We start from the raw sequence: 22341 nt of genomic DNA, 5'->3' as shown, positions 1-22341 counted from the left end.
GAGCCCTACGGTCCTGACCCCTCCCATGACTGCCAGACCCCGGGACCCCCCGGTTCCCTCCCACCCCGGGTTCCCCCCTCATCCCGGTTCCCTCCCGGCTCCGGGCGGCCTCGCGGAGCCGCCGTTGCCGCCGGCAGCTCCGCCTGTTCCGGCGAGGCTCCCGCCCCTCGCCCCGCCGACCGTCCTCCCCTCCCACCCCCCCCCCGTAGCCCGGCCCGGCGGTAAGATGGCGGCGGCGGAGTGCGATGTGATCATGGCGGCGCCCGAGGGACCCGGCGAGCCCGAGAGCGAGGAGGAGGCGCGGAGGTGCGGCCGCTGCTCCCCCCCCACACCCACCCCGGGATGGCGAGGGAGGCCGCGGGTCTTCCCCTGGGAAGCGTGGGGGGGAGCCCGGCTGCGGGGCTCCGTGGGTTGGGGGCAGCCGGTGTGGGGCGGGAGGAGGAGGAGGAGGAAGGTGGGGAGCCGGGGTGGGGAGCGGGGTTGCTCTGGGTGTGTGGGGGGGTGCAGGCTCCGTGTTGGGCTTTTCCATGCGGGTCCTGAGTGCCCCGGGCCCCGCTGGTCTCCTCCACCGGGCCGGTGTGGGCGGCGGGCCCCGGGCTGGTGCTGAGCAGGGCGCTCGGGGGCAGCCCTGGTGCTGAGCAGGGCGGTGTGCCCCTCCGGAGGGCTGTGCCGCTGGGTGCTGCCTTCACCCGTCCCTTTCTCGGTCCCCCAGAGAAGAGCTGGCTGCTGAGAGCCGGGGCTCTGCAGTGGTGGCCTGTAATCCCAGAGCGGTGCTGTGCCACCTGCGGCGAGGGGCCGTGCGCGCTGCTAGGTGCTGGTTTATTTCGGGAGCTCTTGGCCGCACATCCCGTGCGAGTTCCTAGGGCCTCCGTCTCTACCAGGGTTCACATCTCTACCAGGATTCACATCTCTACCAGGATTCCCGTCTATACCAGGCTTTTTCTCTCTCTGCACCTCCCGGAGCGAAGTCTTCGGTCCTCCTGTCTTCAGTCAACTGGAGCTCGAGTGTCTTGCAATGTCAGTGACATCCTTTCTGTCTTGAGACCACGCTGGTTAATTTCTAAAGAAAGCTTTCGCTAGGATGAGGAGGAAATGATTAAACTGCGGAAGAGGCAGTCTCAAACTCTTAGTTTTGAGTGTTCTTTGCTTCTTCTGTATCGGTTGTCTTAGCGCTGGATTGTACCTGACTTCCTCGGCCTGTAAGCGTTTGAACTCTTTTTGTGGTATTTGTCTGCTGAACATAACGGAGGGGGAAAAAAGACTCAGTTGCAGGCCAGTGTCATGCTCTGAAAAGGTTAATGTGATTAAAGAGCCTCTCCAAGTGACTATTAAAAGTTCCAGTAGCTGGTTTATTTCTGAAGTGGTCTGGTTCAGCGTGCCCAGGGGAGCGGTGTCGGCTGGGGCAGGTAGGAATCCCGGCCTTTCTTCTGGCTGCACGTTTTCATCTCGAGAGCAAGCGATCTCGTCCCTGCCAGCAGCTGAGCGTTGCAGGCACTGCAGGCGATGAAATGGGAAAAGTCCAGCGTCTAGGAAACTCTGCTGGTTCTGCAGCATTTAAAGCTGGCAGGCTGTTATCTCCTGGGGAACTGGGAAGGAGAGAGCTCCTTCTGTGGAAGGTGAGGCAATTGTTCCAGAAAATTATGCAGTTGATAAGGAGAAACAAAACTGAAAGTGGCCTGTGAGGAATGCAATCTTCAGAAATAATACTGATGGCCCGAGGTGTTTTGCTCTGCTTATTTACTGTCAGAAATTGAAGGCTTGGGGAGCAGCACTGGGAGGGAGCGAGCTTCCTGGTGATGTCATTCTGAGGAGCTCAATTAAATGTTGCTGAAGAGGCACCTGTGTGTTGTGCATAGGACACCGACAAATTGCATGGCCCGTAAAGTTGGGAAAGCCCTGATTGTGTGAGATTCGTTCCCCCAGGCTAATTAAACGCGATGTTTGAAATGTTAAAAACATCCAAATGTAAAAGTCATGCTGAAGGCGCTGTCGTCTTCTTTCAGCGACCTCTAACGTTACCCTTCCTTCCTCCTCCCTGACTTTCATTGCAGAGGTGATGGGCACAGGAGTGCAGTCGTGGAAATGAGTGTTTGGTCCTTGTCCTGCTCTGAAGGAAGTTTCAGCCGTGAAGAACAGGGCCAGTCTAGGTCATCTTGGGTTGTCGTGGCGTGGTAAGGCCAGTACCACCGTTCGTGGTTATTACCATGCAGTCCCCCTGTGCTTCCGTAGGTGCTCTCCCAATGATTCCTCTCTTGTTGTTTTGGGATATCATTTCTCTTTTAATAACATAAAATAAGGTGTGAGTAGATGACATTCTACAGGCAGTTATTCTCTTTTTGTTTGGTCAGAAAGTATAGGCTTTAAGCAGCCATGCTTGCTAGTCAGAGCAGATTTTTCTTGGGGTCAGGAACCTCCTGTGCGTTAGCCTCTTTTCTGTGCGACCCTTCCAGGCTTACATAAGTTGCTTAACTTCTGTCTCGATTGATCTAATGCAAATTAGGGTGATAGTCGCTGTATTAGGGAGAGTAGTTGGAGGCTTAATTAGGTGCCTAACGTTTGTAAAGCATCTCGAGCTGTGTAAGGGCTGCACAGGCACTCAGCATTAGTGGGCACACGCAGACGTACTCTTGAATCTGGTTTAAAACAGCCTTTACGATGTGACTGTGCTAGATTCTATCGGAAAACAGCAAAAATAAATGAAAACCCGTACTTGCTGTAAGTTAGCGTCAAGGGTTTCTATGTTCTGTACTTCTCTTTAGGAATTACAACGTGACACGGTACGGATACTTTGCTTAAAGGACTAACCCTTGTCTGAATGCGTGATTCTGTTCTCTGTGGCTTAATTAAAATAATGAAATTGGCAAAAGCAGGGAGTATTTCAGAATGATTGTAATGCACTGAAACAGCTGTAAACACGCTGAATGGCTCACTCACAAGTTGTTTAAGGGACAGGAATAGAGTGTGGTCACAGGATAATTATTGTTTGCAGCCACACAAATTGTGAGGGTCCTTATAAAAGCGGGTTGATGTAACCGTATTAATTTTATCTGCTAGATAGTGGTGCTCTTAGTGCCTCTGCTGGGCAGCAGCTGGTGGGCAGGGCCTGAGTTGTGGTGCGGTCAGGGACTGGTCCATCCCCCCAAAAGTCACTTTTCTTTCTAAATTGTAAAGATTTCTAACCCCTGGGAACTGTTTTTTCCCTTGGCCCGGCTGATCTGAGAGCTTGGGATCCGAGAGTTGGGGGTTGCTGGGCTTTTGCCAGGGATAATTTCCTTGTCATCTTCCTGGCAGCTCTAGGTTCTGTCTGATGCCCATGTTTAAGACTGGATCTTTCTCCTCTTTCTTCAGTGTTGGAGGATGCAGAGACCTCTTAAAAAGAGGTATCTCAAATCATTTGGAAAATATTGTGAAATGATCTGTACAGACTGCTGTTTTTACAGTGCTTTTGCTGCAGACTTCAGATATGTTGATGCCTCAGCAGGAAAGCATAGTTAACCTTAATACAACAATGAACGTGAAATTTGCCACACAAAATAAATCGTGCAGAAGTCAAAAAGGTTTCAGACCTCGGCTAAATGCGGGTCACTGGTTAGTTCAACAGATGTTGCCTGGAGGTCGTCAGGTGTAGATGATTAGCACGAATCTTTCCACTGCTATTTTACGTGAAATGGGTTGCGTCCTGGTCAGGCTCCTCATGAATAATGTCTTTACTTGCCTGCTTTTACAGGGAGTGCTGCCAGGACTTTTGGGGGATGAATTGGCTGGAGGGGCTCTGTTTGTGGATCAGCTTCAGCGATGGAATAGTCTGTTCCAGTATTCCTGTTCTGCTTGCAAATGGGCACTTGAGTTCCCCAGGCTGTAAATCCAGCCTATTTTACTAATGCCTAATTATGATCTTAGGATAATATGAGGAACAGCAGAGGCTCCTCGCATCAATGGTTAGTCTCCCGTACATTTGCAGAGTATTTGAATACTCTGGATTAGGTAGTTGCTGCATACAGCCTGAAGAAGATGTTCAGTACTTGCAATTCAAGCCTTTCTTTATCTCAACAGTCTTTTTTAGGGTGATGCTGTAGATGCGGTCGTCTTGCCATGTAATTCTTCCAGCTGCCTGGCTTCCTTCATTTAGGCCTTTGTGGAAGAAAGCAGTCTCTAGCTGGTTCTAGACCCTTCTGTGGGTTTTCAGGAAGGTTCTGGTGTGACCCTGCCAGAAATGATTGAGCCATTAGTATGAAGTAGGTTAATACTGAGCTCTGCTAGCAAGGTGCATTACATAACTGCGTAATTAAAGTTCAGGACTCATCTGGCTGTTTTCACTCGCAGCTGCGGGGCGAGGATTGGCTCATTTCTTTGCTCCTGCTCTCTGCTTGTGGCATGTTTTAGTTCTTGTGGCTTTCGGTCTTCCTCGTCTGAGTTTGTCCTCAGGTACTGGGAACGTTCTGGGGTGTGCGTAGAGGACAGCATGGCTTTTTTTGGATTGAGTATTAGCGATTTTGCTCATGGCCACTCTTGTGGGAAGACCTGAGGCCCCAAGGCAGCTCTTTCTATTTTGTGTTTCAGTTGGTGAGCCTGTAGAATATCCATACAGGGTTATTACGTTCAGACTCAAGTTTTCCACAGGTATTAGCGCACACAGACTCAAGATTTCCCTGGTTTGGGACACGCTGTGAGTAAATGTCTTCGTTCTCATTGATCCGTCGCAGCTGGTAGTAAACCCACTCCTTGCTCAATGGGGGGTGCTGATGTGCAGGGAAATGCATTGCATGGTTTGCTTTCTGCTCTACATCCCTTTTGGTCTCTGCTGCAGTAGGGTCAGCGTGAGACTGTCCAGCCCTGGAAGGTGATCACAGGATATGTTATAGGTGATTTTGTGTTTTGTATCTGGGGGCCTGGTTTTGCCCCTGCAATCTTCCTTCATGCACCAGAGACAGAAAACACCAACACTACTAATGAGATTATACATTCCCTTCACTCAAAATCCTCAGTCGCAAAGAGAAAACCTAACCTGGAAAAGCACGCGGAGAGGTATTTGTTGTCTGAACATCTCTGTGGCCCACTTAGTGTTTGGCTTCCCTTCTGAGCCCTGAGAGGAGGGAGGGGAGAGTATAGTATGTCCAGTGGCAAATACGACAGCTAATTTTAAGCTCTAGACATCTGCCTGCTGTAAACTGTATTGAGATCACCAAACTTATTTTACCCAAGCAGCTGAGTAATATCTGACAGCTGAGAATCTCGTCTGGATTTCAACAAGGAAACTGCGGGATGGAGGCACCGTGTGCTATTAAGGAAGAAGTCTCTGCAAGGATGGCTTGGCAAAGGCAGGTGTTTTCCTTTTGGCTTGGGGCATCCCCATGGAAATTGAGGCCTGACAGATTTGCCAGGCTCAAGACACCTCGTGGTTGTCCACTGGGCAGAAGCTGGCCCAGTTAAAAGCCGGATTTCTTTGGGTTTCTTGGTTTTGGACAGCGCCCCAGTGACTTTGAGATACTTGGGTTTTCTAACAGGATTTCGTAGCGTTCCTTAAATCCTCTTTTTTTTTGTCACTGTTCTGTAATGGAGGCAGGAGATGAAGTAGGAGTAAGGGTTGTGAGAGCTGAGAGGTACCAAGTGTGCTGCCTGCTGAAATGGTGAATTTTTAGCTGGATAGCATGGCTTTGAGTGCGTGTACCTGTGCATTCGTGTAGGAGCGGGGTCTGTGCCAGCACAGCTACACCTGCGAGGTGCTTCCTCTACAGATCCTGATGGTTTAGGAAAACGAGGCGCCTTGCAAGGTAGGTCTGCGTGTTCTTCCCTCTGAGCTGGAGTAGGAGGGGTGGAAGCCACAATCGGCATTCGCGTGGGGGCCGCGTGTGCGAGCTCTGAGGAGGAGGCAGAAGTTGTTAGGCAAACGTGTGGGATTGTGTCGCTGGTGCGCGGGCTGGCTGCTTCTCATAGCTCGGCTGTTCTGGGAACGAGCAGGGGCTGAGCTTTCAGCAGAGGGCATGGGGAATAGAGGGAGCCTTGTGACGGCTCCTTCTCCCACCAGGCAGGCAGCGAGCGCCGTCGTGGCGAGGGGCAGGAGGGTGGTGGTGGCACCCTCTGTCCTCTGGGCGCACCAGAGGAGCAGCAGGATCGGGTGGCTGCTGCCTGCCTTGATGGCAGGTCTTCCAGGGTGACGGGGGAAGAATCGGACAAAGGTTATAAAAGGGGAAAAAAAAAAATTGACTGGTTCGCGGGGGGAGAGTTACTCCACACAGTTCCCTCCCTGCGAGCCCTTGGTGCACGCGAGCAATGAAAGACGAGCTTCTTCCCGAGGTCCTCGGGGTGGCTCTTCCCTGTCTTCTTCATTCGTTGTGGAGAGGCCCTGAGAAGACGCGACCCGCTCCGAACAAAGCAACCCATTCAGCCTGAGGCGTATTTTTAGCAAAGCACGATTCTTCTTCAGTTTCAAAAGTAGCAAGTGGGGAATGCAGCCTACATCAGTGCGAGATGCAGAATGATCTCATTCAGGCTGCAGCATCTGTTTGGATTGGAACAATTACCAGTGATATCAGGAGATCTGCATTTTTTTCTTGTTATAGCAAGTGGTAAACAAGAACTGTTTTCTGTGTGCTTTCTATGTCAGTGGAGCGCAACTGGGGCGAGATGCTTCTCTTCTGTGTCTAGGATCTCAGACCACAAGGCTTGCATTTCCAGCAACTGGCTTTGTCTTTGTGCTGCGGAGGAATTTTTTTTTTCATCATTAAGCTTTAAGCTATGTGAGCAATAGAAATATTTGCATATTTCCTTTCTGCCACTGGTAGATGAGGTGTTGTGACTTGTTGGTGTATCAATCTGTGCTAAAATAAAGGCATAAAAGGGAAACAGACCAAAAAAATAAGAGTAGAAATCAGTATTTCTTGTATTCGCGTGTTTTCTCTAGCGTTTCATAATGCTGGTGCTTTGTCAAAGTTGGTTTTGCTATGTATCTGTTTTCTTTCTCCCACTTTCCCAACTCTTCCCAGCAGTTTGTTGGCAGACGGGGTGTTCTGGCAGCCAGCCCTCTAGCTATTAGACAGTGCTTCCTTCTGACATGACAGGTAAAATTGCTGAAAGACTTATGAATCAGGGGCTGGTCGGCTAAGCAGGTTACCGTAGTGGCTCAGAGAGATGAGCTCTGCCATTAATACCGTTCATCCTTCTCTTTAGACCATACAACAAGGAGCTTCTGAGTGAAGGTACGTAAACGGGATCGGTGATTTTCTTTCCCGTTTGTAATTACAGAAACAAGACTTTTGGTTAAACTTCTTAACTGCCAAGGTAGCGCAGAATTGCTGATTATTTTCTTCCACTGCATTTTGAAATGCTTGATACGTAACAGTCAATAAAAAAGGTTGTGTTTGGACCCGTTTTTGATCATACAAAGCGTGAGTCCCACCGATTATGCTACACATCCATCCAGCAAGCCCTTAATGGCTTCTAGACCTTGGGAGCAGCCCGCAGGGGGCTGTGTTGGCAGCTGCTGTTCGGTGTACGCCAGCGTGCCGGCTTCTGTGAAGAGCAGGGCTGCCAGGTAAGCACCTCCCTTGGGTATGGCAGGGGAGCAGGAGGGATGCCACTTCTCCATCCGGACGAGCGAGCACATCTTCTACCAGCCTCTGCGCAGCGCTGTGCTGCTGACCTCGGGAGCCGTGGCAAGAGGATCCGCCGGAGCCCCGCGCCGACCCGTTCCTTTGGCACCCTCTTCCTTACTCATCCTACTGCATTTAAACATGCCAGCACGATTACGTTGCATTTCCGTTGTTTGACATCAACAGAGTTACCGGAGGGGTGCGTCTGGCCCGTGTTGGGAGTGTAATTGATAGCGAAACTTCAAAACGAAAGCCAACGGCACGTACCGGAGCTGCGGCCCCCGAGGCCCTCGCAGTGGCAGCACCCTGTGTCTATTGTTCTGCCAGCTGGCAAAACTGTGCTGTTTCTGTGAAAACAACCCTTTGCATGAGGCGGTTGTGTGGGAATGGCCAATGGCGAGCCTGAATGAGGTTAAAAACATGTGAACTTGTTTCAACACAATTCCCTTTGTTCTTTCCCTAGTAGGCTCGCTGAGCATTGCTGGTGCCGCGCTGCCTTTGCCGAGCCGTGCCCTGCGGTCGCTGCAGGGCCGTGGCAGCGTTCCCCCTTTTGGAGAGGAGACTGGGTTGGCAGCTTCGCAGGGAGCGCAGCTCCCAGCAGATAACTGCATTTCCCACGTGACGCTCTGATCTCTAGGTACTTCCAAAATAGAAATGCAAAGCGGCGGTGGACTCTTATCAGACCTGCTCAGCGCCCTCAGGTCTTTGATTTTGGCACCTTGTTAAAATGCAGTCTTCCTTCCAATCTTTATTTTCTGTACCGATAGAGGCTGCTCACGATAGCGCAGAGAAATGGGATGTCATCAGTACACAGTAAGACCCTCACTGCTTTTCCACTGAATGCGTTGTAGCTACAGCCTTCTGCGAAGACAGTCGACTTCTGTCCTCTTGGGTTTCTTAAGGATAACATTTATCAAAGAGGAGTCTTCGCTTCCTCTGGGCAAAGCACTGTCCTGAAACTTGCCCGAAGCTGCACCTAATTTTGGATTTTGTAAAGAGGTACAGAAAAAAAGACCTGGATCACTTACGTTATACCATATGTGACAGGTCAGCCTAGAATTTTAAAGGTAAAGGTTATGTCTGTGTTTATAGTGCCTGCTAGGCTGGAGACTTGCTCCGATTCAGGCATTTGGCTGTTAGAGTTGTGCTGCCAGATACTGAAATAAAGCTCCTCAGGCATCAGAATTGCTCTCAAGCAATTGATGTGCTAGCGCTTGCTCTGGAATTGGATGAAAGTAGCTGTATATAAAAAGCCCTGCGACTCTTCACTCTGTCCCCATGTTCTCTGGTTTGGCTTGGATTTGTTTACCCTGGATTTCCCTGTAAATAGCTTTGCCGCAATAAGTGGTGCAAAGAGACACCTTCTCTTCTGGATCCTTCCCTCAAGAAAATGCTGAAGCATTTCGGCACAGCCTGGAAGCGACCCATGGTTGAGCCCGCAAGTGCAGCTCCGCTCCGTGCACCCGGCTATTTTAGTTTCCTTGGCCTCTGCTTCATCGCTTCAGCAAAGGCTATATTCAGATCAGCTGGCAGTCTGTCAAAGAGGAGTAGGATGACCTGTGATGGTCAGCTTCAACTGTACTTCTCGTCATGCACGCGTTTCCCCGCGCGGATGACTTCTGCGGCTGGGCTGCTCGGCTGTTGGAGCCAGTGGCTGGGGCTCGTAGATGTGCTGGCTGCATCCCTGGTGGGGTATTGAGCAGGGAGCCTGAGCTAGTCCTAGCCCTGATGTTTGGGGACAGAGTTCTGTTTGTACAAGTGCTCCAGGCAGCGGACAAAAAGTGCCTGTTGCTCTGGCTACAGCAGTGAAGGCTCAAAGGCACGACGTGAGTATCGACTGCTGCGTCTTGGAGATGGCGATGGCTGCTTTTGAGCCGGTCTCGTGTTGACACGTTAGTCTAGGTGGGAAGCAAGTGAATTAAATCACTGAATTTGATTCAGTAAAACTGAATTAAACATCACAACACCATGGTACGATTTCGCTCTCAGACTGCTTATCTAAAATGAAGGTAGAAGATAAGGAAGAGTTTAATTTCCATTAGGGGAAACTGTGCTTTCAAGAGTTTAAGGGATGCAGCTTTAAACCATATGTTGTGTGTTTTAAATGTCCTATCTCTGCAAATGCTTGCTCTTGAGTGTGAGGACTATTTCTGGACCTGTTGCCAAGGCAGTGCCAAGCTTCTCCTTGAGACTTGTGGCCGTATTTCTCCTCTATTTAGCTCTCTTTTGAATGTAGAAATTGTTCTTGGCCCTGCTTCTCAAGTATGGGGCTACTTTAGAAAGACAACACTCAATTTATTGACTTTGATGACTACTAAGGTTATGCATCGCTTAGGCAAGTAGGCTACTTGGTTAACCATGTCCACCTGAATTTTTGCTCAGCTATAGAGGCGACTGAAGAAAGGTTTTCCAAAGGTGTGGTTGGGCTGCTAGTGCACATCTGTAATGCTCAGCTGTGTTGGTCGTGTTCCTGTTCATGGCCCTAGTCAAGTGCTGAACTATCTGAGAGCCAGAAGGATGTGGTGTGCTCTTTTCTCATGAACAGTGCGTACAGAGTAAATCTTGCAGCAACCAGCTACAAGTGTTCTGGAGCACTGAAGAGCTATAGCAAGATTGCTTGGGGATCAGGATCTTGGTTGTGGTCAGAACGTGTTCTGATGCTCTGTCCCTTATGTTTTACTTCCTTTCAGAGAAGCAGAATCATTCAAGGAACAAGGAAACGCATACTATGCCAAGAAAGATTACAATGAGGCGTACAACTACTACACAAAAGCCATAGGTGAGAGCAGTTGGTAATGATGACGATCTTTGCTGAATATAGTGTCTAAAAGTCAAAGCTGGTTATTGATTTCCAAATACACCAGCAGGGTTTCTAACAGCACATGCTGGATGGAAGCTTTTTGCTGGCTTTAATTACCTTGCAAAACTTCACCAGATTGGTAATGCAGGTTAGTGCTAATGTGGGTCATTTGCAGCTTTTTTTGTTTGTTTGTCCTCTATCCAAGATATTTTTAGCAAGAAGCAATCCAGCTTTCTGTCCAATGCAGGGTCATCAGTGCTGCCGGGCCAAACTCCACAAACTTTTGCTCTATACGAGTTAAATCCTGTGTATAGTTGAGGAGCAATAGTTTGATTTGCAATTCTAAGCCATCGTGCACCATCGTAGGTCACTCAGGTGTTATAAATTGGGAAGGATTTTGAATCCAACAATGACTTTTGAGTATGCTGCTTACATTACACTCAGTGCTCTTACATTTTCTCCAGATACCTGTCCCAACAATGCCAGTTATTACGGTAACAGAGCTGCCACCCTCATGATGCTGGGGAGATTCCGAGAAGCACTGGGAGATGCTCAGCAGTCTGTCAGATTGGATGATAGCTTTGTAAGGGTACGTGGAAAAATTCATATTTGGTACACGTCTGAATATCCTTGTTTCCTCCTATTGCAGCTCTTACAACTCCCTTTTAACTGTCTTCTCAGGGCCATCTACGGGAAGGGAAGTGCCATCTTTCCTTAGGGAATGCCATGGCTGCCAGCCGCTGCTTTCAACGAGTTTTAGAACTGGATCATAAGAATACTCAGGCACAGCAAGAGGTAAGAGGTTCTGAAAACTGAAATACTCCCAGGAAATGGGGCTGTCGAAGGAAATGGATTGAACTGGCAAGACTTTTGCTTCTAATTTGCAAGGTGGAATCGTGGGCATGGTTAGTAATGACTGTTTGGGTGATGTAATGAAAAAATTAGACGGTGTCGAAGTTTCTGTTTCTCAGTAAACCGACAGGTTGCATAGTTTACTTTTGTGCATGATAGCCTTCATGCTTTTCTGTTAAGAAAAGACAAAACTAGTCTTTCCCCAGCATACCAGGGGAAGAATGATGATAAGAGAGCACGGAAATGGGTGCTGCAACATGTACAAGGCTGCCACCTCTTTTGTTTCTCATTCACAAGTGTACATTTTCTTGGGCTACCACTTGGGTCCCATGATTTCATACTGATTATAATGCTGGCAAAAGTATTCTTGGGATCTGCATTGTTCTGTGGTCTGTAGTAGTTTTTCCACTGACGACGCTTTAGGGATTTTTCACTTGTGTGCTTGGTGGTGTTACAGGCCAGTGACTGTCCTGCAAGGCTTACTGTGTTCTCCTGTCTTTCAGCTAAAGAATGCCAGTACCGTGCTAGAATATGAAAAAATAGCTGAAGTGGATTTTGAGAAACGGGATTTCAGAAAGGTAAGATTGACTTGATTGTTTCCTGGAGCATTAAGAAAATATCGTACCTGGCCAGTTCAGCCAGATGTACGTCTAATCCCTCTGCCTAGTACTAGCTGCGTCCTGATGGGAGGTGCTGTACAACATACTTTTGCTACTGAAGCAGGGCCATGAATTTGTGAAAATGACAGAGCTCATGGTCTCATAGCACTGAACAAATGAAAAGTGAAGAGGGTGACCAGCTCAGGCTGAATATCCTCTATTACTGCTTGCTTTGTAGGGTGAGTGGAACCATGAAGTATTTGATACAGGTTTTGTCACTAACTGCATTTAATGATTTAATTCTACTGTCTCACTTCACTGGGAAGGCTTACATGAAATGTGATCTTTGTTTCTGGAGCTGCTCTTGCTCTTCCTCACCCAGAAGCCTTTGGCTTCTCAGTCTGGAGCACAGTGCTTCCCACAGCGGGCCATCGTGATGTCACGGGCCGGGAAGGCAGATGAACCTTGGTGAAACAATGACCCTGTTCTCATGCAGATGTCCCCACCAGAGAGGCAGAGATGGAAAAGACCCATTAGATCACCCTGCCCATTGCAGTCAGACCAATGTAAGATCAGGCCCTGCACTGTACTTTTTTGTGTTCTGTCCAGTCCAAACTGTCTCAGTCTATTGAATTTCTGTCCCGCCCACATGTCTTTCTAATGCAGAAAACAGGGGCAGAATTGTCTTCCTTGGCTTCTTCTTTGGGGCCTACAATTTCAGAAGGGTTAAATGGATGGAACTTGCACAGGTGTTCCTTGAATCTTCTGTGTAGTGCTATGTTGTAGTAACACAACAGGGGCCACAGACCTTTAAACACAAAGCCCTTAAAAAAACAAAAATGCTCATAAGGAAGACTTTCTAATGAAGTACATACATCCAGCAGAAGAGTTGTCTGCACACTTATTTTCCCGTTCAAAGACAAATATGGAATCTCAAGTGTGGCAATGGGGCAATCTTTCAAACTAAGCCTTTGGATCTTTGCTTTGTTCACATTCATGTTTTTCTCACATCAGGTTGTATTTTGCATGGATCGTGCTTTGGAGTTTGCTCCTGCTTGTCACCGATTCAAAATCCTCAAGGCCGAATGTTTAGCACTACTGGGTCGCTACCCAGAAGCACAGTCTGTAGCAAGGTGAGCATCTTTAAAATCTAGAATTTGTGTAACAGCTGGTGGTATGTCCTGTCTACTACTATTTCACCACCTGAAATGAATGAGGGATATATATATTAAAAAAAAAAAAAGCCCTTAATGCAAATGGTGATGGGGAAGTTTGCATGAGTTTATCCCCTTTTTGGTTAATTGTACTGGGAAGCTGTACTTAGGCTCAGTTAATAACCCTGCCACAGACTTGATAAAATAATTAAATATCTCAGCAGAGGAGGAATGCTTTGGAGATGAGAAGAAAACTGCAATAGGGTGACTTTTTTTTAACATGTTTGTTTTTTACAGTGACATCTTACGAATGGACTCTACAAATGCAGACGCTCTGTATGTCCGTGGTCTCTGCCTTTATTATGAGGACTGTATCGAGAAGGCAGTGCAGTTCTTTGTCCAGGCACTCAGAATGGCTCCTGATCATGAGAAAGCGTGTCTTGCCTGCCGTGTAAGTTGTGAGCATTGAGGTTGGGACTGCAAAATCAACATATTTCTTTTCTTTAAATCAAACACTTGCTTCTGCTGAAGCAATCCCTTCTCCATACCTCAAGATTATCATTCCCCAGATCTCCAGTAGCAAGTAGTGAGTCAAGTCCTTCCCGAAGGGGCTGCTTTAGGTATAACTGTGAGCTGCTGGAAGCGCTTTCTCAGAAGGCTGTGATACTGTGATTCTCTGAAGACTGCCTTCCTTTCATTCTGTTTTGCTCCTATATCTGATCAAGGGGCAATAAAGCTAGGTCTCTCAGTTCTTCTGACACAGATTTAATTTAGTGCCTACAGGCTGACCTGTATTTAAACACTTTCTTTCAGGATGTTCCTTCCCTCCTTTCTACTCTGTTGTATTTCTTTAACCAACTTTTGAAAGATTTATTTAGTTGTATAAGCTCTCAAAAGGTGAGGTCCTGCTCCTATTGTTTTTAAATACGTAAATTACTTCACTGGCATGTTCTCATCTTAAACATTAGGCAACTTTGTTCATGTAGAGAACGCCTGTAACTGGCGCTGGCTCTTCCTCAACGCCTTTCTTTGGGGAAAAGTAAAATGCTCACATCTCATTTCAGCTGCTCTAGCAAGTCTGTGACTTCTGTATCCTGCAATGTTGTCTGAAACCAAATTCGAACGGTTATGTTTGAGGACCCTTACCCAGCAAAATAAGGTGTTTTGTACCCCTGAACCACTGACCTACTGTCCTTATCCAGGATGTTTTTTCTTTCAGAATGCCAAAGCACTTAAAGCAAAGAAAGAAGATGGGAATAAAGCGTTTAAAGAAGGAAACTACAAACTAGCATATGAACTGTATACAGAAGCACTAGGAATAGATCCAAATAACATAAAAACAAATGCCAAACTCTACTGCAACCGGGGGACAGTTAATTCAAAGGTAAGAAATGGTCACCTGGCAGGTAGTGTTTCATCTTGGGTTGTATTCCTCACCACGTAGTTTATAAATACCAGATCACTTCTTTTGGAAAGCATATGCTTCTCTGGCTCCCGGGGCAGCTGGATCCTTTAGTGCTGTAGGCAATATTTCAGGTTTTTGTGCTTGCACAACAGTTGGATCTGTTCCAAACAGCCAAAGAAGTTGACTCCTAAAGAAACAAAACTCAAATACTTGGGCTGCACAGAGTAGGAGGGAGAGGAGGAATGTAGTGTGGCCTTATCTTAATCAGCGTAAAGGCATCCTTATTTGTTTCCTCCCTGGTAATGAGGATTTTTTTTGTAGATCGTGTCTTGCTTTATTTTTTGATCTAAAACAATCTGACGTAACTTAAAATTTTACACCTTTGTTGGAGTTGCTGTCGTATTTTGGTAATGCACTCTCCAGCAAAGCATTTGTTTGACAGTGCTTCAAATTTCCATCATGCATTTCCTCTAGGCATGTTTCCTCCTCAGCTGTCTCTGTGCTGATGTGCCTCTTCTATCAGTGGGGCTTTTCAACACCCATACTTGGTCAAGAGATGGGCTGTTTTCAAAACCGAGGAAATGGAATAAGTCAGAGGGCAGCTTTAATGGACACTTTATGTGGCTGTTTGTGTCGGAAAACAATCACTTTTAATAATTCTAAGTTATTGTGTTTCAATCCAGGATACCTTGTTCTTCAGATCATTCTAAGCAAGCCCCTTGTTTCCAAGTGCATTTTGTAGAGAAGCACCATGTAGTTGTACCACTTCACTAGCCAAGCTTCTAGTTTTTCCTTACAGAAGAAAAAGCTCTGTGCATTTGGGGACTTGGAAAAAATGTCATAGATGTAGATCCACAAAAACAGTGAGACTTTTTCAAAATTCTGTACAACTTCCATTCGCCTAAAATCACAATGCTGATTAGCAGATTTTTTTTCTGATTGGGATTCACTTAACTTCTGTCTGACTTTGTAGCTTAGGAAACTTGAAGAAGCAATAGATGACTGCACGAATGCAGTAAAACTGGATGACACATATATCAAAGCATACCTGAGGAGAGCACAATGGTAAGTAGATGTTTATCATGGATATGCTGAGCTGGTTTGTGGGTAGGAACCTCTTCCCTACAGCACTGAGTGACAGGGTAACAAATCTGAAGCTTAAATGAATAAAAAGTTCTGTCTTAAGAGTCCTTGAATTTGTTTCTCTTCCTTGTGGCGCCGAGAAGACAAGAAAGTATGTAGTCTATCCTGCCTGCGTGGGTCTGGGTCTGCCTGTTTGTTGTTGTGTTCAGGCAAGATTTGTTCTCAAGCTTGACTTGCCTTTTTTTTTTTTTTTAAGACTAATATAGGATGTTGTTTTCTCCCAGAGAACCCGTCTCTTCTAAGCTGTTTCAGAAAGGTTGCTGGGAGTAATAGATCTTATCTGTGCAGAGCTGCTTCATGCTTCCAACACCCTGGATTTTGAAATGGGATGGCCTGTTTCCACTATAAGGGAAATCAGCTGAGGCTGTACATATTTCTGCTGTAGATAATACTGCAATGTAGTACAGTGAGGCTGAGAGAGTTGTACAAAGGATGTTTGGATCTATATGTCTTGTAACTTGGCACCAGCCAGAGAAGTCATCAAGCTCTGTTCTGACTGCACATTTATTTGCTCCTTTGCTCAATACCGTTGGTTCCCTAGTTTGTGAGCAAGCTGCCTGGCCTATAGGTGAACCAAAACCATTACTGCAGCCTTCCTGTTGTGCATACATTTTAATTTACATCCTTTAGTGTTTTTCTTAAGTTCCATCTCAGTAATTGCTAAATTACAGTAAGTAGTTGTGATACAATAGGACATGAGCAGGGCTGAAATGCCAACAGGCAGGCACACATCCCTCTCCGAGGTGCCAGGATCGTCACTTCTAAACAGGGCTGCTAGCGTACAGCTGCACCAGCTTCCTTGAAACGTTACTGGCTGGTATTAGTTTCTGCTGTTGGATGAAGTAATTATCAGATCTTTAAAGTAGAACTTGTGCTGCCAAATGAGATTGCGGTCTCAGCTTGGAGCCCAAAGAACAGGCTCCTGTGCCAGAACTGCCCATAAACTGTATTCAGTGTAGCAGTCACCCTTTGTGGGTCCCTCTAATGATTGCTCTTCCTGAAGCCCAGTGCACATATTTTCCTTAATTCATATCCATCCAGAAAGCTTGTACCTGCACCCTCTTTTTGGTATTTTCCGTGAAGTACACCTTGTCAACCATTGTTTCTTTCCACAGTTACATGGACACAGAGCAATATGAAGATGCTGTAAGAGACTATGAAAAAGTATATCAGACAGAAAAAACAAAAGGTAAGCATATGAGCATTCTTCTGTACATGTATGTGTATATTCTGTAACACGTTAGATTCAGAATATCTAGTTATGGTGCTTATTCTTAACAGTCATCTTGCTTTTCTCGTAGCCTGAAATGAAGTGGACAGAGTAACCTTAGTCCTTGTGGTTCAGTGTGTAACAAATAGGGGTTCAATAGCACTGGGATGTTTACCTACATTTGGAAACGGTATTAAATGTAGTTAGGCTTTAATTAGCTGCCTGGCTATAAATCCAAGGGGGTTGGTTCCTTGTGGCACTTGAATACTTCAGCCCAGGTCACCTCAACATGTTGGTCTGTCAGCCTTTTTTAAAGCAGAAAACTGCTGGACACTAAAGCTGCTTTCCTTTGGCATTGCACTTCTTTCTAGAACACAAGCAACTTCTAAAGAATGCACAGGTGGAACTGAAAAAGAGCAAACGGAAAGACTACTATAAAATCCTTGGGGTTGACAAAAATGCCTCTGAAGATGAGATCAAGAAGGCTTACAGGAAAAGAGCACTAATGCATCATCCAGGTATCCAGAAACAGGCTGTCTCGAGCATGTATTGTTGCTTTCATCCCTCTGCCCCATGCATGTCTCCCCTCCCCACAACCATCACTTACAGCCAGGCATAAATAGGAGAGGGAATTTTTGGACCAATACCATTTCTGACTCCAGAAATCTAAAATACATCTGTGATAGTAACTAGAAATGTGTGGTATTTTCCATTTACACTAGGAACTCAAAGCTTCTTTCCTGCTTCTTTTTATGTCACTAGACCGACACAGTGGGGCAAGTGCAGAAGTACAGAAGGAAGAGGAGAAGAAATTCAAGGAGGTTGGTGAAGCCTTTACCATCCTGTCAGATCCCAAGAAGAAGGCCCGCTATGATAGTGGACAAGATCTAGAAGAGGATGGATTGAACATGGGTGGTAAGTGTTCATGGTATTCTATAGTGGCAGCCTTTAAAAAGATTAGACCGTTTAGTCTGCTTTCTTCTCTAAAGCAGCCAGACAGTTCTTGACCTCTCAATTGTAATAATCCTGTGAAGTGGCTTGGTTTGGTCTGCAGAAGTATTTGAATGGCAGATACTCAATGACTGTTTGAAGTTGCAGATAGTAGGCACCATAGAATCCAGATTATCCTTGACTGAGCTGTTAGGTAGTAGGTACCATTATGCAGAAGCTTCTGTCTTTTGTAAGAGGTATAAAATCACATCACAGAAAGGCTGTGGGCCCCAAAATGTTGCTTATCCAAAATTCTTAGGTTGCTCCCGTGACTAGAACTGTCTCACAGCTGTTGCTTTTACCCGTTTTCTGCCACTGGCAGTAGCCTGTTACTCTGCTGTAGTACAGTATAGCGGTGTTCTCTGCTGCTGCATGATAGTGGACAAAGCAAGCTATTTGCTTATAGCTTTTTGTCCATTTTAAAATGCTTTATAGGCCTTCAATTAAGAAGCAATTTCTAAACTGAAAACTGTAACTATCTGTTTTACTTCATCTTACGACTTCCTTTTCTTCCCTATAGATTTCGATGCAAATAATATCTTTAAGGCCTTCTTTGGTGGGCCAGGTGGCTTCAGTTTTGAAGGTAGGTGGAAGTGTCCTACTGTTGGTGTTGGAAGTGGTAAGTACACAAATCGCTTGACAGGACAGCCGAGTTTCCCCAAGCTTGATGCAGACGTTTTGAGGTGACTGGAGGCAGTGAAGGAGCTGTTGCTCATGTCCCTTCAAACCTCAAATGCGGTCAGGCTTTCTTCACACATGGCAGAGTAAGATGGTTTTATACAGCACTGAGCAAGGTCTCAGCACTTACCTAGTGTGGATATACCCCTTAGGGAATTTCGTGTTCCATAATGTCTTTTGTTAAGCGAATTTTGGAAAGTCTTGCATGGTTTGTGTCCCATTTACCTTCATCCTTGTAAATTTGTCTCCAGGCCTCCTTTCCCTATATTACCAGTAATCCACTCTTACCTGCTGGAATTTAGCTGCTGGAAATGCATAGCTCAGATCTCTCCCACTTGTCCAAATGGTTTTGTTTGAGTTAAGTGCTGGCCTGGCATCCAGCTATTGCAAAATGGTATTTAACCACATCGCCTTTGAACTTTGAAAGTGCTAATATCTTCCATTTTCTTTTTCAGCTTCTGGGCCTGGAAATTTCTTTTTCCAGTTTGGCTAAAAACAAACAAACACACATACCTGATCTGCTTATTTTAGCCTTGAATACGGACATACTTTAGACTCCTTCCTTCATCATGTCTCATTGTACTTAGAGCAGTTTCATTTTTCTCGGTTGGAGACCTCTGTTTTGTGTGCTTTTGTGTGTGAAGAGGAAACCAGCTCGGGGAGGGGAAGGCTTGTGAATTTTGTTTTACTGTTAACTTTATTAAAAAAAAAAATAAAGCTTTGAATCTTTTGGTCCCTCCATGCTGGCCCGTACTTTCAGACTGTTCCTGCTCCTCAGCAGAGAGGATTTCCCTGAAGTCCTCCTGGAAACTTGCCGTGTGAGAGGGTGAAGTAATCTCCAGTTTTGTTTTGGTTGGCTCCAAAGTGCGATATGGCAGCATGTCTAGGGTTTGTAGTAACTTGTAAGTTATCTTAATCTTCTGAAAATGTTGCCAAGATTCGGTCAAACTTCATACAATTGCATTTTACCTGACAGCTGTCTTTTTTTTTTTTTTTGCCATGGTTCTACCAGAACGGTACACTTGGGCATTAACTTAATCGATAATGTGTGAGCTTAAAAATTTTGTATCAGAGAGAAATGCTTCTTTGGATTTAAAAGAGCAGCTTATGTGAGAATTCCCTGTGATGCAGCTAGAATTAAGGGCTTTGTGTTTCCACTCCATGAATTGTCCTCTTTAAGGGAATGTTGAATTTGCTCTGGGCTGAATTTTTCCACCGTATGTTTTTTAATTAATCTACTTGAACATTTAATATCTGTGCTAAACTTGATTTTCTTGGTTTTAAAATCTTTGTTTGATTTTTGTGTTACTGATCCGTAACGTGGATGAGCTCTTTTTAGCTTTGAAGAAATGCAACGTAATATTCAGGTTATTAATTGAAAATGGTTACTGTGTGCGTGCAGCAGTGTGTTCTCATAATGTTTACAAGAACTGTACAAATATGTTAAACTAGTCAAGTAGTTTTCAAATAGAAGTAATTTACTAGTCCAAAGAAGCAAGAAAATGCAAAGTCAAACTCTGAACTGACAGTCTGTCACTTGCTTCTCTTGCACAATGTCAGGACAAGTGCTGGAGTGATGAGCTTAAAGCCTGGAGCTGCGTGCAGCTGCACCACCTCGAATTGAAAATGGATTTGGTTCAGTGGTACTGCCAGTTAACGTGAATGCTCTTCTGTTTTTCACCATAACTGTAGTGTTACAGCAAGACCTCAGCTGAGAGAGGACTGCTTCCAGAATTCTGCCCGGTTCTCTAGAAAGTGAAGAATCTTTTCTTCAGAGGTGCTTTGGTCAAGTTGAACGCTCTCTCTAAAGCAGTTCTGGAGCACAGCGCGTGGCGTTGTCTGCCAGCTTCAGGCAGCCTTGCTCAGAAGTTGGGCTTTGAAAGAAAGTATGTTGGCACTCCCCAGCACCAGCGTGAAGGGGCAGAGGCTCAGAAGCATTGTTGTATCCAGAGTTTCTTTAAACTGACCTGCTGTAGTGTAGTGACATTTGTAGAGCTGAATTTTGCTTGGGTGAGAAAACGTGTTCGTAGAAATCCATGCAAGGCTTTTTCCTAGAGAAACCTGACACTAACTTTTATATAATACCTGACTTACCTTCTGACTGCAGGAACAAAAATTGCAATGACTTCATTGCACAAAACGATTATTTGAATGCTGACATCTTTGTCTTCCTTCCAGTTGAGGGCTGTACTTGTCCTGTCTAGTTGGACGGAGTTGCTAGACCGCAATGCAAGTGAACTTCATTTCCAACAGTTGCAATAGTGTCGTGGTGCTGCTGCTGAGTACTGCAGTCCCGTGGTTTTTGGTTTGTCAGAACTTTTGACAATCTGCTTTCATAGAGGGAAGATTTAAGGGCTTAAATTCTAGTACTGCAGAACAAAGGAAGCATTTTATAACTCACTCAAAAGTCAGCTTTTAAAATGAGCCAATGTTAAGTAATATTTCCAAAAGTAGACTCTGCAACGTTTATTCAAACTTCCTTTGCATCAGTGTAATGTGATGGACTCGCCCGGATTGCACTGAGAGCAAAATAAGGTCCTAGCATTTTTCAGGCTCTGGAACGGTAAATATCTGGGGAACTAAAATCCTGGTCTATGCACATTGAGACTTCTCCAGTTCTCATGGCACTTGTAAATCAGAGTTTACAGGAGTTATTTTAGTGTGGCATTCCGGATTCATAATGTGTCGTCCTGTGTGTGTCGATAATTACTGTACAGTTTGGACTTTTCTCAGTCTTCTGTCACCATGCAGAGACGCGTACTGCATTTGTCAGTGTGGTTTTTATTACTATTATTTCTGCCTCCTCCCCCCCAGTTGAGTATGACAGGCTTTCTTCTCTCCAGGTTGTGAATGAGACCATTCCTTGGAGGACGGAAATGGAATGGCTTTTCTGAGAGAGGAAACGTGTACAACAGATATTTATGAAACCGTACCTGAATGCATGATTTAAAGTAGTTTAATATTAACGTGGTGAGTGCCAAGACTTTTCCAAGGAGCGCTGTTGTGTGGTTAAAACTGAAGGCAAACACATGCTCACTTTTGCACAGTGCTTTGGGGTCTGACGGGCGTTCAGTGACTATCCCCTTACCTCAGGAGCGCAGCAGAGCATGGAGGTAGAGGTGCGCTGGAGTTGTAGCCTCTGTCTTGTCCGAGCACAGCTGGGAGATGCGGGACTGTGTTTGTTTCAGAAAAATCTGCATGGATGTGCGCTGCTGGAAACGTTGCCTTTCATACCTGGTAGTTACAGAACGTGTCGTGGGTTGTGGTTTGTGCATAGCCACAGGGAACCTTGGTGCCATTTTTCCAGCTGCTACCGTTCTGCAGACCTCCCCGGCTTCCTTTGGCTCAATAGCGGCTACCAGGCATAGGAACTTGCCACAGAGATAATTAATAAATACCTTAAAATGATGATATGCTTCTGCTTTTTCTAGAGCGATGAAGAGCTAACGTAGGTGATAGCCGTGAAACGCAAGCACGGGGATGTGCGCGAGTCGAGCCTGACTTAGCAGTGAGCTCTTCCCTTTGGAGACTGGGGGGCACCACGGGAACGTGGCACGTGCAAGAAGCTGATGGCAAAGCCCCCCCCTTTAATGAGGAAGGGGCTTCGTGGAGGTCAGTCCTCGTAGTTGCTGAAAGGTTTGGGTTTTGGCATTACAGGAAGAGCCTTAACATCAAAACGTACTAAAAGGTGCCCCCAGACTTTCCCATGTGCAGGGGCTGTTCCCTGACCTGCCCGGCGAGCAGCCGCGCTCCCATCGCCTGCAGTGCAGCTGCTTTTGCTTCGTCTTGTGCGTCTGCCCCTCGGGCCTCAGCTCCTGCGTAGTGTTTTGGAAAGGGAACAGTCGGTGCTGTAAGAGTGCCCGCTGATGGGAATTACCCCAGGGGTGGCAGAGGTGATGTGGCTGGAAGGCAGGCCAGGTC

General features: G+C 46.1%; 1 protein-coding gene across 1 annotated transcript; it reads left to right on the top strand.

Moving 5' to 3' along the window:
- Positions 1-25: 25 nt before the first annotated feature.
- DNAJC7 (DnaJ heat shock protein family (Hsp40) member C7) lies at positions 26-19161 on the top strand (the record flags this gene model as incomplete). Its single annotated transcript, XM_080565238.1, has 14 exons — positions 26-306; positions 10280-10368; positions 10854-10978; positions 11071-11184; positions 11745-11819; positions 12855-12973; positions 13292-13445; positions 14214-14378; positions 15373-15464; positions 16658-16731; positions 17124-17270; positions 17515-17667; positions 18263-18325; positions 18876-19161. The coding sequence occupies 14 exons, from the start codon at positions 26-28 to the stop codon at positions 18911-18913; spliced, it is 1689 nt and encodes a 562-aa protein (XP_080421364.1). The 3' UTR covers positions 18914-19161.
- Between the last annotated feature and the right edge of the window lie 3180 nt (positions 19162-22341).

This window comes from Anser brachyrhynchus (assembly GCF_964034855.1).
Source record: "Anser brachyrhynchus genome assembly, chromosome: 22".
NCBI classification, from domain to species: Eukaryota; Metazoa; Chordata; class Aves; order Anseriformes; family Anatidae; genus Anser; species Anser brachyrhynchus.
Note: the sequence above shows the minus strand (reverse complement) of the source record. Positions and strands in the feature narration are given on the sequence as shown.